The sequence below is a fragment of the Anoplopoma fimbria genome, chromosome 18 (genome assembly GCF_027596085.1).
Source record: "Anoplopoma fimbria isolate UVic2021 breed Golden Eagle Sablefish chromosome 18, Afim_UVic_2022, whole genome shotgun sequence".
NCBI classification, from domain to species: Eukaryota; Metazoa; Chordata; class Actinopteri; order Perciformes; family Anoplopomatidae; genus Anoplopoma; species Anoplopoma fimbria.
In genome coordinates, this window is record NC_072466.1 from 12,343,658 (window position 1) to 12,362,651 (window position 18,994).

Below are 18,994 nucleotides of genomic sequence, written 5' to 3' on the forward strand. Positions count from 1 at the left end.
CGTGAGACAACTAACGAAGCAACTAAGAGGCCACATCTGCCTCAACTGGATTCAGTGGTGGAAAGTTGAGATTACAGAAATTCTGTATTTAAGCACAATTTAAAAATACTTTTACTTGAACGCTTTATTTTTAGGCTACTTTGTATCTCAACTCTACAAAAAAATTACTTTTTACACCAAAATACATTTATTCAACAGTTACATTTTTCATGAAATGTATTAGATGGCTTTTGAAGGAGATTTTTATTTGGGTCACTGTACATATTATCCTATTGCTGTTTGAACTGCATAACATAACCGGACCCATTCTGCTGTACATAATATTTTATGTCTATGTGCATACTGTAGATACAATATGCATTAGTTCTATTACTGAAATACTATAGTTGCATTCATTTATACTGTACAATTATATACTTTGTTTATTTTTTGTTTTTTATATTTAGCACAGTAACATCAGTTCTTAGTGTTAGTCCTCAACTGGTTTATTGTTCAGTCTGTGAATTAGTCTTTCTTAAAATATATCTATATCCACTTTTTCTACCTTTTTGCTGGTTAGATGCTAAACTGCATTTTGTTGTTCTGGTACTTACTGTGTGCAATGACATTTAATCCTATTTTATATAATTTAATAAAATGTGTATATGTATAACGGCATATAAATTGCAATTGGAGATGGAGATTATATGGACAGACATATTAGCTTCGCCTCAACCAGAAACAACATTATAACGCTGCTTATACATGAATGGATCAGTTATAATGGTTCCATACAACATGAAAGTACTTTCACTTTTTATACTTTTTTGCTGCTACTTCTGTGCTTTTACCTGTATTAAAAGCATTAAATGCAGGACTTTTACTTGTAATTTAGTATTATTTACATTGTTGTAACACTACTTTTAGTTAAGTTGTGTGTCTGAAACAGCAGGTGCATTAAACATAACTGCAAAAGGGTGTTGTATCAAGGGAATAGTTACAAAAGTCTTCTTCACTAAGAAAGAGGAACAGTGATCAGTAGAGCAGACAAAAGAGGAATCTCAAAAACCGAAATTATATGAAAGGTACTGAATATTGTCTCAAGCAAACAACAGCTCTAAATAGTAAATAAAGACATTTCTTTGGACTTTGTTTTAAATAATTTTCTTTCTATAATGTAAGACATGAAAGAAATGCACCAGTCCCGACATTTAAGTTAAGTCAACAAGCAAAACTTTGACAGTGAAAAATTAGTGGGAAGGAGCAGTCATTAAGTTTTACTCTCATGTCCGCTCATTGGCTGAGTGTCATTACGTTTGTGTTTCGCTTTGTCCACTCTGCCCTGAGAGGAAACCCATCCCTGTGAGCAAAGTCCATGAGGGGGTTGTTCCCCACCCAGGCCCCGAGCTTCTGCCCTGTCATTGGTCACAACCAAACCTGCACCAGTTTAAAACCAGACACCAGTTTCTTCTCTCCCTTCACACAGCACTACCCCGAAAAAAAACCAGATAGGGAGCCTGTGAGCGATAACCAGAGTTGGTCTAAGGATGCCTGCGTACGCCACCAACATGAGGATGAAGTTCCCCATTGTGGCCTTGACTTTGGAGATTATCACCATTATCCTGTTTGCTGTGTTTGTGGTCTATGATGATGGGGAAGGCCACGGGCACGACACACACTCCAATGAGACTCATCCTGAAAAGAATCAGCCCATGGATCTCTACCCCAGTAAGTCTACATGGGGCTGCTAAAGGAGGGATGCTCTGCTACTAGTTGCCTCAATATTTGGTCATTAAACTTCTTTTGAAGAGGTTAAAAATTATGGATAATCAAATCTTTATCAGGTGGTTCTAACACATTGTCTTTGTTGCAGCTTTGATGTTGACAGAGAAAAAAGTAATTGTGTGGATTTTCAGTAAAATATGACACAATTGTGTGTGAATATGCTGAAATGAAGAATTAAAAAAATATTTTAAAAAGAGATAGATCTACAAATATACCATACTTCTAAGCTTTGGTTCTCTAGTCTTGATCTTTGAAGTGTTGAGTGAACTGAAAATGGCCGCCTTTCCTTCATTGGAAGAATGTTAATGCTGTTAATGTTAATGTTAATGCTGTCATGGGGTCACATTCCCATCCCTCACAAAGTCTATTCATACCCATGCAGCTGAGGATTCAAAGAGGATCCTGTAGGGAAAAGTGTCAGGTCTCATGGAGTGGAGGTCACATGTGATTTAAATCAACTTGTTAGAACACACAGATAACAGAGATTAATGGCAGATGCAAGAAATGCAGAGGAATGCTGTGTTTTTGTTTAAACTATGGTACTCTTTCAGCATAAAGCGGCTTCTGCAGTTGAGGGTTTTTTTGCATCTTGAAAACTTATCTGCATTTAAGATGTTACGGCTGTTGAATGTCTGCTCATGATTGGGTGGGGCAGGTGTGCCCAGAAGAGATTAGCTCATTGGTCATCATTTAGGCTGAGTATATCTTCTACTTCAGATAGGTTAGCCTACAACATGTCCAGAAATGTAGTCTTTCAGAATTTCTATCGTTATTTTAGTTTGAAGACATATAATATTCCACTGCTTTGTGTCTAAAATGGTTTTCCCACCAAAATGTTGATGCTGCCATTTTAAATATTCCTAAAACCACATCCACTCCTTTTCCCTTTATGCAAATCCATACATCAATGTGTAAATATTGTTAAGTAAAGTTTAACTGTCTATCTTCTACTTCAGTGGAAAAGTCCATTATCAGTGTAGTTTTCACATTACACTTGTGTGAGTTGCATATTGGACCACGATTGGCTTCCAAACTAGTTGTGATATAATAAACTAATCTCATGTGTATGCATGTAAAACTGACATTTAAGGTGAGCAAATAACTTTACCTCCTTTAAAAGATGGATGTGAAACTAGCTTTCTAGAGTCACATACAAACATCTTAGTGTGGTAACAATATATATAATATAATATTTAACAAATAAACAGTTTTTAAAAAATAAATAAAGTATCAACAATTTAAATTCTGATGAATGTGCTTTAGCATGGCCATTAAAATGCAATTGGATAACGTGAAGACTTGCAGTTGCGTGCAGAGAGATCTGCATACCAGACATCTGTAGTTATAGGATCAAAGGAAGACATATAACCACAAACATGTGGACTGCACTAGAGTGAGTTAAAGCTATGGCGGCTCAGATCAATCATAAAATAATGTAAATCACAGACAAAATTCTGGTTGTATGGACTGACAAAACACTGCATGCATTTCTAATAAAGACTCCTGAAAAATCATTTTATCCTAATGAGGAGTTGATTTGCAGAATAAAAACATCAAAGACAACCGGGAAATCTGCTGCTCCAGCATTCATCATTTATGTTTTTGCACCGGATGCATCCCTCCTCTACTGTCTGCATCACAGTGGGTCCTGAGGGGATTCTCTCTTTATTGTACTGGCTCAAGCAGTTCTTCAGGAGATTACTGAGCGTTACCTAACATCTGGGCATGGTGCCAGTGGCTGCTTTCCAGCTGCACCTCCTCCCCATCCTCAATCTACTGTTCACTAGAAGCCCCTACTACAAGAAAAGCAAGTCTGTATGAACCAACTGTTTTTGGATGGGGGGTCAAAGTGCAAGTTGAAGGGGCACACTGTTTCTTTCAAAACAGCTCTGTGGATGTGAGCCAAATCAATATTTACACCTTGATTCGCTGCTGACGATATCAGTGCTCTGTGTAAAAAACGCTGACCACATATTATGCAGCGCTAAAAGAACACAAATCAGGACTTTTGTAAGCTGATCATTAACAAATTACATGATTATTTTCTTGATAAATTAAACAGATATTGAAAACCTATACCAATCAATTAAACACATTTACTTTTTAAATACTATTTGTTTTGTTTACTACTTAAGGAAAACTTCTTGTTTTGTAATTCTCTATTATAAGGATTATATGTATATAATAATAACATTTACAGCTTTTTGTGTATTTAACGGTCCTGTCTATTCTTTACCTTCATCAGTCCAGCTTTATGGTCCTTGTCCCTTGGTATTATTTTTATTTCTGTGTAAATACATTATAAGAGATGCAAAAAACAGAGCCAAATTCCTGTAATGTGCACGCTAACTTGGCCTTTAAAGCTGATTCTGATAGTGATAGTTAGTAGATAGTGATTGATTGGTTTATCAGGCATTGGAGAACGTAAATGTTAGGTTGACAAGATGAGTTATGACTTTAATCATCCCTGAATACAGACTGATGATAAGACACTCTAAGTTAACACTCTGCCATGTGTCGTTTTGGATCTTTATTGTTTTGATCTAAGTAGGTTAGGGTACTTTAAATTAATTAGAAACATGAATCTTGGAACATTAATCCCTTTCAACTTTTAATTACTACCCCCTAATACCACAAAAAATGTTTTGGTATATGGAGCAGCCAGGCAATCGCTATGACTCAGGGAGATTTGAGCAGCTCTGTTTCACTCTGGTTGGTTAATGATTAAAGCAGCCTACAGTAGAACATCTGTTTAAATAAACTGTTTTTTTGAGCACTTATAGAAACCCAGTAAAACACTACACCATATTTCAATTGTAGCATCTTCGGATTCTGCCTCACAAAAAGTAGATGTAGGTGTTTTTCATGACGTTAAAATGTGCCTGCATACTCTATATGTAAATATTGCTTGTGAATATAGATCTGGATGAATTTAAACTCCCTCATGGTATCATTCTAAGGCGTGTGCACTAGGGCCTGCATAGCATTCTGTGTTAAATAGAAATGTAGCCTGAAGTAGACAAACTTCAGGCTTTTTTGATATATAGAAATTTAGCATGTGTACTTGTTTTCCTCATACCTACTGTACGTATGTAATTGTCTTTTTAGATAGGGGAGGAGTTAAGACATGAGAGGCGACTGGTTTAACTATTTGGTAGCTCATTGTCTGTTTAACAATTCAAAAGCACTGATGCCAGTGTTAGAGGTTTCTCAAATTAACAAACAAAAACATAAGAACTCATACTAATATAAATGTCTGGTAAATATGAAACCACAGCCACCACCAGGTAAGCGTAGCTTACCAAAAACACTGGAAACAACACAAGTTAGCATTCACCCATTAACAAACACATTCAGAAATTCAGAAGCTACCATACACACTCAAACATAGCCATTATGTTGCACAAGGAAACCTCGACATATAGACTGCAGGGCCCAGGGATGAAACCATTGAAGTTCTGAATGGTGAACGCTCTATGTGATGACCACTCTACTGAGCCATAGACATCACTATAGCAACAACAACATTGTCCAACAGAATGTTTCACAGCGGTCAACTTCATATGCCAATTCGGTAGACATCGCTAAACCCTAGTGACCTGTCTAGACAATAGGAAATGAAGCTCATTGTTTCTTAGCCTGCGCACAACTCCACCTTTATGTATTTCCCACATATGTGGCTCAATATATCTACTGAGAATATAGTGACAACACCATGAACTGATGATGAAACAAATTCCAAATCCTGCTGTCTTTGTCTGACTATTAACACAGACTAATAGAGAAGGGTGTGCTAAACCTCGCCTCCCTCCGAAGATTTGTGAGTTAAATTTAGTAAGATCATATGCCCTTAATAGAAACAGGAACAGCAGAAGCTTTTTCCCAGAATCCCATTCATAGTGTGATTAAATTACTTTTCCAGCTAACAGGTCCCGGCTGACAAAACAGCCCCTATGGAGGGAAATTACCTAAGGGAAGTCCAGCAACTGCTCAATAAATCATTTAAACTACATAGTCAAAGGAATACAACCGTATCATGCAAAGTCTACTTTCTTATTGAAGGCAGAGTAAAAGAAACATAAAGGAAACATGAAAGTGTTTCATATAATTCAATTTCATGTCAGCATTTAGCTTAGGCTAAAGCGGCACTCTCACCACAAAGCAGCATCTGTCATCCAATCAGTAGCAGAACTGACCTCCCTTCTCATGTCTCCAGTGTTTCAGGATGTCCACGTCATGATCTTCATCGGCTTCGGGTTCCTGATGACATTCCTGAAGAGATATGGGTTCAGCAGCGTCGGCATCAACTTGCTCCTGGCTGCCTTCGGCCTGCAGTGGGGCATTCTCATGCAGGGTTTCTGGCACATGGATGATGGAAAGATCAAAGTTAACATCTTTAAGTATGATTGTCTTTTTCTGCACGTGTTGGTTTTCAGAAATACCCTGATTTACATTTACGCAGTTATACATTCATCACCAACCAAGTAGCAGCTCAATAAAACAATGACCTGTCATGTTGGCTGCTGAGTAGCTCTAGAAGACTTTAGGTTCAGTAAATGATGAATGTTGAACATTTGTGTTCTAACCCTTCTCCGATAATTTCCTTTCTCCTAAAGTCTTGTTTTCCTCTCTATCCTGCAGATTAATCAATGCAGACTTCAGCACAGCTACAGTCCTGATCTCCTTTGGAGCAGTTCTGGGTAAAACCAGCCCTGTGCAGCTCCTCATCATGACCATACTGGAGATTACCATCTTCTCCATCAATGAACATCTGGTGGCCACAGTCCTCGAAGTACGCAAACAATGACACGCACATGTGTTGACTAGATGAGCAAATGATGGAGTTAATTCCTGCATTATGACCAGGAAAATTCACCATGTAAACTGAATTGTAATAAACTGCATCACCTTTTCTTTCACAGGCTAATGACGTTGGTGCGTCTATGATCATCCATGCTTTTGGAGCCTACTTTGGCCTGGCAGTGGCTCGAGTACTTTACCGACCTGGTTTGAGAAACGGACATGAAAACGATGGGTCTGTCTACCACTCTGATATGTTTGCTATGATTGGTAAGAGCCAGTTACACTTGACACTAATGTAATATATTAGTCATCTGTTTACATTTTTAACAGTGATAAGAGTTCTATTTGGTTGTAATCTTTCCTCACTGGTTCATCACTAGCCTCCTGAACATGTACGACTTATGTCCCCTAGTGGACACAAATAACCTTGCAGCATGTGTAGGGATACTGAAGAGATCTTGACCTCTACTAGTTATCAGTCCTGTGCAGCAAAAAACTGAATCCTTTAATCTATAAATTCCTTGCAGTGTGATTTGATAGGAATTAGATTTTTAAGATTAACTGATACAAATGTGATTTCTTTATCACCCTATTTTCTACAGGAACCATCTTCCTGTGGATGTTCTGGCCCAGTTTTAACTCGGCCATAGCTGAACCAGGCTTCACTCAGCTCACAGCAGTGATCAACACCTACCTCTCCCTGGCTGCCTGTGTGCTCTCTGCCTACGCCATCTCCAGCCTCGTGGAGCACAAAGGAAAACTGGACATGGTCAGATAACTTTCCTCTAATATCTAACAACACTAAAAATTAAAAACCAATTCAGTGATATACTTATTTACATATATTTATATATTACAGGTGCACATTCAGAATGCCACCTTGGCTGGTGGCGTTGCTGTGGGAACATGTGCTGACATGAACATCGGGCCATTTGGGGCAATGCTGATTGGATTAGTGGCTGGCGCCATCTCCACCCTGGGCTTCAAGTTCCTTACTGTAAGTTGAAAGTCAAAGCAAATGTCCAAATTAAAAAAGGCTGGTTTTAGATGTATGATGTATTTGATTAGTCAATTAATGAATTAGTCTTTTTTTTAACAAAAACTGAATAGTTTCATTTTTCTCAAATGTGAGTGCTTTCTTATGATAGTAAACTGAATATCTCTGGGTTTTGGACTGGTGGTCCAACAAAACAAACATTTGAAAACGTTTCCTTGGGCTCTGGGAAGCTGTGATGGGAAATGTGTTACTATTTTTTTGGACCAACAATAAAACAAGAAAGTAATAGTTACCTAATTGATAACTAATTATGACTAAAAATAGTTTTTTGTCAGCCATTTTTTGTCAGATGTATATTTCACCTTTAAAATATCCATTAATTTGGTTGCAACAAAATACCTTTTTTCTCCTCTGTAGCCCATCCTAGCATCCAACCTGGGCATCCAGGACACCTGCGGCGTCCACAATCTGCACGGCATGCCTGGCATCCTGGGTGGATTGGCTGGTATTGTGGCTGTGGCTTTGGGGAAAAAAAAGGGGTAAGGGCAATCCATATCTCCACAAATCTTACATATACATATAACTATATGTGTTGTGTGTTTTATCTTGATATAGGTCATTTCATATCTCTATGATGATATATAGCGTGTTTTTCTGGCAACTCAATAAAGTCTATATAAATTGTCTATATGAAGTTACAACATGTTTGTACATATTTCACAATTGAGTATTTTGTCATTTTATCAAGAATATGTGTGTGAAATGATCAGACTTTGTGAGAAATTTGAGTTATTGTGGCTTGTTATTATCAATTTAGACAACGTTATTGTGTATCACGATATCTCAATATATGATTTCATCACAATACGATTCCATGGGAAGACAATAAATTATCATACTGAATTATCACCCGGTCTTAACACACACACATAACAGTATTGTAGCTTTGAAGTACTTTTATGCTACAGTTAAATGTCAGCTCTTACATTCCCGTCTTCCCTCCTCCTCCCCCTCAGAGGTGATCCTGCCATGCAAGCTGCCGCCTTGGCTTCATCCCTCGGGTTCGCTTTGGTTGGAGGTGCTGTAACAGGTGGGTGGAGATAAAAACATAAGGCCATCAATGTGACACAACCGTTTGCACTCAACTGAGAAGGCCTTCCTTATTTATCAATCCCCTAATGATTTTTTTCTAAAAGCCTGAGCAATCACACAATTAATTTTCTTCTTCAAGGTTTAATAATGAAGTTGCCGTTCTGGGGCCAGCCTCCAGACCAGAACTGCTTCGATGACTCTATTTACTGGGAGGTAAGAAATCCCATTTCTCATAAATATTATCTCTAGTTCCAGCATCACAAGAAATAGAAGCAGTAGCCCAGACTTTTTTTTTTAAGTTATTATAGTTGTGGTTTTCGGATGGTATGAGATGAATGTGATTCATCGTTACAATCAAGATTTCATTCATAGAATAGAGATCATCCTGTGTACGTTTCAACTCTCTGGGACTGCTTGTATTATCTTCTGCTGGTAAACTCAACCCAGGTGGTACAGCAGACAAGCCAATAGTTGTTCGATGTACATATGATGTTCATCCATGTCTCATGTAGGTCTCTTTCATTATGCTACAGACAAGTAATTTGGGCTACATGTTTTCTAGGTTCCTGAGGAGGAGGAGGAGAATGAGGAGAGCTTGGCTCACGCCGATCACTCAAAGAACAAAGCAGAGGTTTAAGTATCCTCTCACCAACCATTGAGCTAGAAAAACCAGGAAGTAAAGGACCATGCCTCCCAATATCAATTTGTCAACTATATTAATGTGATTTTTTTTTAGATAGACGATTTGCTATACTCACCAACAACACACATCCGTTTTTTAAACTGTTTTGTGAGCAAAGATATCTACAGCAGTGTTTATTTCATCGTAGTACAGTTTACATTTGTAATTAGGGTGGGCAGTGAAAGTTAAACACAATAGAGTCTCCAAAACACATGGGGAATTTCTAAAGATTGTTAACATGAAGATTAGGTTAATACCATATTCATTAAGAAAAAAACTTTAAAGAATTTGAAACAAGGACATTCAGGGATTATTTTCACTTAAAATTGTAATCAATCTTTTTGAAAACACAGTGGGTCACGCCATAGATTCACTGTTGACACACGACTATCCACACAAGCTTTTCTTTATGTTGTTTTTATATAATAAATTGAAGCACTGAAGCATGTTTTAAGATATTAGTATAGTTTGTATCTTTCTTCATTCTTTTATATTTCCATACACCTCACATTTGTATTTTGGCTGAGGGTTAGGTCAAAGAGAGGAGTTAAACCTGCTTTGATCTGCTGCTTCACATCACCTCACTGGAGCCCAGTCCTTCTGCAAGGAGTCAGAGTCAGACTGTGTGTAACCAGCAGTGAGGCTCTGACATGGGCAAGGATAGTCGCATGATATGTTGTAATTAATTAACCTTTGTGTTGCTTATCTCCCACTGCTCCCACAGTCATTTTCTATCTATCCGAGGGCAGCTGAACAATTTATTTAATGCGAAGAGGATGAATGCATTTAGCCTCAGATTAGCTGTCATTGGACAAGCTAAAGTTATTTTTGTTTGTCTGCTTTCTATATACATCTTATGTATTCTTATGTATTCTTACATGTACATACAGTTTTGATGAATTGACAAGTTCAGTTTTATCAAAGTCCTGCAATGTTAAAAAAAGAGCAACTGGTACTGAATATTTTTCAGATGCCTTAAAAACAGGAACTTACATACTGATTAAAAAGAAAGGGCTGGCATTTATAGAAGATGGAAATGTGACAATTATTAAACTCTTTTATCCCATTTTCATTGTACCATTAAATCCATTTTTCATCCCTTTTCTCTATAGCAGAGTTAGTGTTGGATTTTTTTATTTTAGTTAGTTTTGTTTTGTTTCGCTAAGAACTGTGAAAACAAACCTCCCGTGTATTTCACAGGATTGGAGAGCAGCCTTTGCTTACTTCTCAATATACTTTTAAGCTGCAGGGTGTCTGAGTAATGAAGGACAGATTTGAAGTGTTGAACATTAAACATAGGACTGCAGGGCTAGATGGAACTGACTACACACATACAGTGGTGTTAATCAATATTTTGGTTTGTCAAGTGAATTATTATGTCTGGAACACATCAAGATTTTGTATTTTTATACAGTGAAGATGTGCTCATATTTGTATAATATACTAATACTGTCATAATAAATATGGTTTTGTACAGTACCAGTGCTTCTGTGTGTTTTGTGGTAGTAATATTGCAGATATTTGCCGAAATATTACAGTCTAATAACTTCAAGTGTGGTTCTGAGTGAATTATCTCATGAACTATTGGATTGATTGTAATGAAATTTGCTTCAGACCTTCATGCCCCCTCAGGACGAATTACTTTTGTGATCCCCTGACTTTTCCTCTAGCACCACCAGCAGGACAAAATTGACATTTGTCCAATTTAGTCTAGTTTGTGTTGAGCACCAATTAGTAGAGCTCAATGCATCAACCAACAAGTGTATACAGTACCAGTCAAAAGTTTGGACACACCTTCTCATTCAACTACTTTGAAGAATCTAAAATATAAAACATATTCTGGTTTGTTGAGCATTTGTTTGTTTACCACATAATTCCATATGTGTTCCTTCATAGTTCGGATGTCTTCAATATTAATCTACAATGTAGAAAAAAAAAAAAAAAAAAGAAAGAAAAACCATTGAATGAGAAGGTGTGTTCAAACTTTTGACTGGTACTGTATATATCAGAAAACATATGTAATTAGTATTTAGAAAGATATGTTTTAGGTAATTTGAGTTTATCTTTCAACTGTTAAATGTACAACATCTTGGTCACAATGCATACATATTAAAAAGATATTTATAAAAAATGTTTGCTTAAAAATACTTCCATCGGTCGATACATGATTATGAGATTTCAAACAGCATGCTGATGTTAGCTTTTAGCCCAGCCCATGTATATTAATTAGGATGAACATAGACACACCTCCAAAATGTCCATAAAGTTGATTCTCCCTCTCTCATCGACTTTAACGTCACGTTACACAAAAAAAGTGAGGAAACAATGCAGATAACTTTAACTTATCGAACTTCTTCCCAAGTTGTCTGTTGATACTTGAAGGCAGTTAAAGATTAAAAGTCCTCAGCAGGAATAAAACGTATTATACAGTACCAGTCAAAAGTTTGGACACAACTTCTCATTCAATGGTTTTTCTTTATTTTATTTTTATTTTTTTCTACATTGAGGATTAATATTGAAGACATCCAAACTATGAAGGAACAGAAATGGAATTATGTGGTAAACAAACAAATGCTCAACAAACCAGAATATGTTTTATATTTTAGAATCTTCAAAGTAGTTGAATGAGAAGGTGTGTCCAAACTTTTGACTGGTACTGTATCTTTTAGTTTACAGCTTTTACTCACAGTACAGTACACAGCAGGACCTTACACGCTGCCCTTCCTCCCCTTCGCCGCTGGGGGGCGCTGCTGTGCCGACTGGCGGTCGTCGGCTTATGCACCGTTGTTTTGAACGTCCGTCCAGCGGTGCATCATGGGATACAAAATGTCTCCTAAGAGTGCTGGCTAATGCTAATTTAACGAAAGATAATCGCGAATAAATATATATGTTACTGTTCTTTTAGCTGTTGACGTGTCAGTGTATATATGTGATACATTAGCGGTGTTCTGCTGTGGCCATGGTGAGTACAGGACCTCTTTAACCAGCATTAGGTCATTCTAGGGTAATGGCTCAAAGCGCCTTTTAGCCTTAGCTTAGTAGACGTAGCCTTGTTAAGCACAAGTGAAAGGACACTTAAGGTAAGCGTTAATATTTTCAGCGTATGTTATCAGAGTCAGAAAGGTAGATCTTGCACTTTGTAACTTTATCAGGTTGGTCAGTGTGAGCGCCGTCGTCCCTTGGAGCGCAGATCAGATTTCAGTGAAGAACTGCATCCCGTCACTCACAGGTCGGTGTCATACTCCAGTACATTTGCTATACATATTTGTCTTTTTGTTTCTAGTCAACGAAAGCGGAGTCGAGGGTGTCCAGCTCCAGCTCGAGCTCCAGGACAGATGAGAGGAAGAGATCAACGAGTTCAGGCAAGACCGCTCATAGATCTGATGCATGAGTACTTCACTAGTTTGACATCACAGTCACGTCCTCTGTGTTGCTGATGTTTTTCTCACTTCTACTACTGTCTCAAGTGAAATGTTGTGTGCATGTAACGTCAGAACCATTTTTCTTTCTCCTGTGAGTGTTTTTTGATTATCCTTTTTAGTCTTGTCTTCTAAATGTCACTCTCTAGCCTGGTTACAAAGTTGTATTTGTGAAACTTGTATAGTGGAACCAAGAGAGAATAGCATCCTAAAGTGCATGATGTCATCAATGCATCAGGTCACAGTGGTTAGTTCATTCCCAACATTACCAAGACGACAGATGAGTAGGTAGTTAGTGTTTTTTTCATTTCTTGCTCTTAATAAGAATCAGTTTCCTCATCTGTGCAGTTACAAAATGTTATCTTCATAATTCTGTCTTCTGTTTTATTCAGGCCGAGAAAAAACGAAGCGGAAACGCAGTCGTAGTAGGTCTTCCTCGTCCTCCTCTTCTAGGTCGTCTTCGTCATCTTCATCCTCATCGTCCTCTTCTTCGTCGGGCTCATCAAACTCATCCAGCAACAGTCGGAGTAGCTCCAGCAGTAGCGGTAAGTGTATTCTTAAAGTCTTCAATGCATCTGAGAATCCAAAAAAAGCTTCTTGGTTTTCGTCAGTGTTGAATTGTATTATGTCAGATGGTTTTTTTTTATGAATGTTTTTGCTGTGTTCATCCACATATTATGTGTATTTATTTTTTCATCTATTACAGTACAAACTTCTATAAATTGACTTAATGTGTTTTCTTGTTTTTAGACTCCCACAGTAAATCCAGAAAGCAGTCTAAGAAAAGTAAAAAGGAGAAACAACACAAAAAAGTAATTTTGTGCACTTTATCTCATGTAGTTATAATTGAAAGCAAGTTTCAGTAAAAGTGACAGAAATGTTTATTAATGGAAAATAACTGGAAACCAAGTCCAACTTATTTTGTATCCTGCAGCAGAAAGGGAAGAAAGAAAAACGACACAAACGTAAAAAAGACAAGAAAGCAAAAGGAGGAGAGGAAAACGCGGGACCTGTACAGATCTCCAAGGTAACTGCCCTTTAAAGTCCCATTAGACAAAAAATCATTTTCTTACCTGTGTGACCAAAAACACACATTTAAAAAAAACTTTTTTGTATATTATTCCAGACACTCCCTACATTAAATTGTCCCCATTTTCTAAATGACTTCCATTCATCGAATTCCACTCAGCTCTAAAATCAAGTCCACCTCGATGAGTTGTACCCAAACATGCTCCAAAATACATCAAACCACACAAGGTCTTTTTTTATATCAAAGCAATTTCATGGAATCCCCACATTTTTGGAAGTTTTTGCCAGCCACAAACATGTGCTAGTATGATATTCACATACATAGTTACATTTGAGTAACATATGTAGTTATGTCGACCAACTTAATTTGATTTCAATTTATTGTAATCTGTCCCTGTTAAACTTCCATTTGTTTTCTTTCAGTACTTGAAGGACAAGAAAAAGGGCAAGTACAGCATGATTTCAGGGAAGAAGATAAAGATGAAAGTAAAGAAGTCAAAGAAAGACAAACAGGTAATCTCACATTTTTGCTCGTCAAGTAGGCAACCAAGTGTATCCATATAGTGTGTGGAGGGATTGTTAATTGCCTTTTTTTTGTAACAGCGGGATAAAAATCGAGCAGAACTTCTTGATTTCTTGAACTCCACCCTGTGATGCCACTGTGGACGGCAGTAATAGTGCTCGGACACGTCGGCAGAACTCAGGAAACAACGACTCAGCTTTCCAGGAGAACAACAATGAAGAGTTTTCTGAAAAAAAAATGATGATGAATACAACTTGCATTGACACGTAGGAAGCATCGAGCCGGATGGAGTGAAGGAGCTGTGTTCGGACCACATGGCACTGTCCAGGTGGTGGATTATTCAACTTGGCCTGATAGCTTTTGTGATATGAGAAATGTTTGTGTCACCAAAATTTCGATCCATAATTAACTACATCAGATGAAGGCCAACGACCAGCTTCTCAACTTAGTTTGCTGTTTGAACGTATGGTCACCCCTTCAAAAGTGAACTCCATCGTTTTATTCCTATAACATTGTCGGATTCACAGTGGACCAGAGAATTTTTCTTTCTCTTCTCTTTCATCTTTTTTCTTTCATGAATTATTTTTCAAAACCAGCCGCCCACATTACCCAAAATGCAACTTGAAGAGACACAGAGATCTGGTTCTAACTCCACTCCAACAGATTTTAAACATTTCAACCTTAATCTTCAGCACCGGCCAACTTTGAGTCGGGTGACATCTCTTGAGTCAATTTATCGGACTTCATGCAGCTCCCTCTGAAGCCACGAAAGACTTCACAGCTTTACTCTCACATTGGCAGTAGTACTCTCCAACCCCTTTAAACAGACTTTGATGTGTAAAATTGATTCTCCTTAAAAGTGAAAAATAGTGTTTACCTGCTGGCTCTGTCAATCATTCATGTCAAACGTACTACCTTTTAAGATTTAATTTTTTTGTAGATAACTTACCCTTTATGTTTCCACAGTAAACGTGAGAGCCAGAGGGTTATCAGCGTGTACTGATATTTCAATGTGTACATTTTTTTTTTCAATTTATATGAGAATCAACTTTGATGGTAAGTGTATGGGTTTATTCAGAACATTCATTCCCCCAAATTCTGTCATGAACAGTGTTTCAACATCAGTCATTTTATTAAATTGAAATAAATCAATCCACTTGAAAGCTTTATATGAAGTAAATTTGTAGGGCACTTCTGAATTTTGAAGCTTGACAAACAGAAAAGGGTCTGGTAACTTTTATTGAAAATCTTTTCTTTTTGGACGCCATCTTTCAATGAAGAGCAGAAGGAAAGCTTTCAGTTGATCTTGAATGATGAATTATTGTGCTCAGTCTTTGTGTGCTGTCGGGAGAAAACAAAGCAGTATGTATAAGGAGAGCATGAATCATCCTCTGGATGACACTGACTATCACCAATAACTTGTACATACAGTTAAAATATATATATGTGTATATGTATACATATGTACTGTCATAAAATACCATTCATTTCTGCAGCCATTTTGTGTTGTGTGACTAAACACCAACATATTGCATGTGTCCCTGCAATATCTAGGGGTCAAGAAAGCCTTTCAATTACATGAATCCTAGGCCAAGATTAAATAGCCCTCAATGCCTAGATACCAGTGTCTAAAAGCTGTAAGATGCACCACTACCAGAAGCGATACTCTTTTGCAAAATTTAAACTGTTTCAATTCCAAAAGAAGTGCTGTCAAGTCACAGAGGATCTGATGAAAAACATCTGACATGCCCTTTCAGTTGAATCAGTAAAAGGATCAATGCTGATTAGTCTCCTACTGAAAAGAGGAGGACGATAGTAGGATTCATCCTGGCTCGTCTGGTGCAAAGTGGACATCTTGTAGCGGCGGGTCCTGTGCTGTGAACGCCCTCCGCCCCCTCAGACAACCTTACTGCTGCTGCTTCCTTTGTATCTGAAGTCAGGCATGCTCCACACCCTCTGTGACCTCTCCATCCCTCTCTCCACATCCTCTGACACGGTCTTGAGGTCACTCAACCCCGCCCCCTCAGTCACGGTGGATGTCAGGCCAACTGTGCTCCCGAACGGGTTGATCTTGATCCGGGACCTGAAGTTCACGAGGGACATGCTCGTGGCACGTTTGTTGTTCCACTGGTGGGCGAGCCGCTGCGCCTCCTGCTCCTCCTTCAGGTCATCCAGAGTCTCCAGGAGGACGGAGCGAAACAGGTCGGACACCTCCTGGACCTCAGGCTCATTGGCCTGCAGAGCCTCCCTGAACCTGTAAGGAGAAAAATGTCAAGTTTACAGTGTATTTTCTGTCATACTACAATACCAGTTTAGAGTACTTAGCACAGCTCTCCTACAAACTTGTCAAACTCATGATGGATTGACAATTTAATCAAATCAATTTAATAGAACCAGAGATATTGACTTTTTTAATAACTTTTTTATTCCTTGCAAAAACCTGGTGCATATTATCCACAATGCAACTCAACTGCTGCCAATTCAGTCTGGTAAACCTAGGTCTGTTAAGCTCAATTCTTTCTAACTCCACACTCCCAAATGTCTTTTCATATTCAGATGTGTAGTCTTCAGACCCAAATGACAAATAATATAATTTGAGGCAATTTATCAGATTTTGGTTCATACAATATTTTTTCACAAATGCAGTAGTCCTACTCGTGAAGACCCGATTACCAACATCCAGTTGTTTGATATTACACAAAGTCATGTGATCTATTTATCTTATACAGTATAATGTATATACAGCATATAGCCCCTTAAAAGGATTACGATTTGGCCAGAAGTACAAAAATAATCAGTTGTCTGCCTCCATTTCTGTCCACATACACGACTAAGCAAGACTAATGCTGATAATGCACCACAGGGTTATTATTCTGGCCTTTGAGCCAAAGAACATCCACTTAAATGACAAATGTAATTAAGGGCAATCATCTCGATCACAGTCATCAGCTCCCATTAAAGGCAAAATTCATGATTGCGAATGAAAATGTAGCCCAACTGTCAACATTGACAATGCAGGACTTAAACCTGCCGTCAGCCTCAAATTCATTGTTTGACCTTTGGTAGAGGATTATTATATACTCGATAATGACTGCATGGAAGTTATTGTTTGAGCATGAAAGGTCATTCTTTAAGTTGGAAAAAAGAACTTATCTACGTATATGAGTTTATGTTAGATTATTCATTCACGCTTTAAATACATCAAGTCGTTAAAGTCCCAGTTGGTATTTTTTAAACATATTACTTAAAGCTGTACTGCTTCATATTCACATATAGAATTGATTATTCAAATATATAATAATTGGAAATATGAGCCAGTTTTACAAATATAAGCGAAATTTTTACAGCAGCTTCATTTCACAAAACTGAATCTTAATTTTAGGTCCACATTCTAGCTTTTTCTAGTGCTTTTAATTGCATCTGGACATCTTTCTGAGTTTTTATAGAAGAGGAAAGCCATCTTTCTTGTGTAACTTCTTGAATAAATAATTGTCAGATAGGAGAGTAAAATCTAAATATATATGTGTGGAATAAGAGAAAGAAATAGAAGTTCAAAAATATATATAACCCTGTCCCACATTTAAAAATCATTCTCGCCTCTAAATTATTTATCTATCACAAATATTATCATTTTATGTGTATCCTGATTTGTGGAAGTAAATGGGGTTCCAAATACAGAATAAGAACAAGAGATAAGGACAGGTTGGCATTAGGGAATTATGTAGATGTACCTTCAATGTAGGGCTCCTCCTCTGTGCAGCTAATTAAAATCACATGTTTGTGTGTCCAGCGTTTTTCAGCGTTTAGCACCTCACATTAACACCAGCAGTCAAACTGGTTCCCAAAAAACTGCCGACCTCTAACAAGACACCAGAGACCTGAGCAGTTTTCTGTGAACAGATGCTCCAACAAGCTCATGCTTCCTCTGCTGCAGACTGAAGGACCAAGACACCAACGAATTACAGAGTCCTGTGATGGAAAACAGAGAGGCTGGCCAGCTGATTAGACTAAAGGACTAATCAAATAGATTTTAATGGCGCTTTGAATTTTGAGGTAATTCAGTTTTGGTGGTGATCTGGATCTGATATTTTTTTTTATTAGACGTTGGCCATAAGTATAAAACTAAGAGAGATTACTATTCCTAAAAGATGACTTTCGTGGTCAAGACATTGATGTAATATCCTTTAAGCTCTAGTTTTTGAGTCTCCTTACTTGAGAATGACCAGGCCACAGCAAGGCGGCGGCACCTTGTAGCAGAGATCCTCCAGGCCGAGCCTCTCCCCGGTGCTGATGCTGTAGGAGGACCGAGGCGGGCTGGCCAGCCAGCTGTAGTCCACTCCGGTCTTGAGTCGCTGGTACTCGTTCTCCCTCTCTCTCTGCTGCCTCTCCGCCTCCTTCAGCTGCCAGCTGAACTCCAGCATCAGGGTGTCGGTGACCACATCGGCCGGGTCCCGTCGGGGGCTCCGGTGATACGGCTCATTCCAGCTGAACCAGGAGGCCATGGCCTTGTTCTCCTTCACAGCCCCTATGAGACAAAGACAATCACTGAAATGATGAGAGATCACACAAAAAATACCCACAAGCTGTTGAAATATATTTTCTCGTATTCGTTTGTTTCAAGGTGACTGGAGAATAAAAGGAGCATTCATGCTGTTTTTTTTATTACAGTAATTGCCTCCTCTGTA

At 38.1% G+C, this 18,994-nt stretch overlaps 3 protein-coding genes across 4 annotated transcripts; 2 read left to right on the plus strand and 1 right to left on the minus strand.

The window, feature by feature from the left end:
• Positions 1-1,455: 1,455 nt before the first annotated feature.
• rhag (Rh associated glycoprotein) lies at positions 1,456-10,404 on the plus strand. The gene is made up of 10 exons (XM_054618120.1): positions 1,456-1,707; positions 5,981-6,164; positions 6,406-6,556; positions 6,687-6,834; positions 7,170-7,336; positions 7,427-7,564; positions 7,982-8,103; positions 8,581-8,654; positions 8,796-8,869; positions 9,219-10,404. The coding sequence occupies exons 1-10, from the start codon at positions 1,527-1,529 to the stop codon at positions 9,291-9,293; spliced, it is 1,314 nt and encodes a 437-aa protein (XP_054474095.1). The 5' UTR covers positions 1,456-1,526; the 3' UTR covers positions 9,294-10,404.
• A 1,746-nt stretch (positions 10,405-12,150) lies between these two features.
• si:ch211-22i13.2 (uncharacterized protein LOC553945 homolog) lies at positions 12,151-15,461 on the plus strand. Of its 2 annotated transcripts, none has more exons than XM_054618790.1 (7): positions 12,151-12,300; positions 12,622-12,700; positions 13,150-13,302; positions 13,508-13,569; positions 13,692-13,784; positions 14,210-14,299; positions 14,390-15,461. In XM_054618790.1, exons 1-7 carry the CDS (start codon positions 12,298-12,300, stop codon positions 14,438-14,440), a joined length of 531 nt encoding a protein of 176 aa, XP_054474765.1. In that variant the 5' UTR covers positions 12,151-12,297; the 3' UTR covers positions 14,441-15,461. The 2 variants fall into 2 exon arrangements, with proteins under 2 accessions (XP_054474765.1, XP_054474766.1); XM_054618791.1 differs by having other exon boundaries at positions 13,695-13,784.
• A 744-nt stretch (positions 15,462-16,205) lies between these two features.
• Positions 16,206-18,811, minus strand: rd3 (retinal degeneration 3, GUCY2D regulator). Its single transcript, XM_054619124.1, has 2 exons — positions 18,522-18,811; positions 16,206-16,563 (listed from the first exon to the last, which is right to left on the minus strand). The coding sequence occupies exons 1-2, from the start codon at positions 18,809-18,811 to the stop codon at positions 16,206-16,208; spliced, it is 648 nt and encodes a 215-aa protein (XP_054475099.1).
• Between the last annotated feature and the right edge of the window lie 183 nt (positions 18,812-18,994).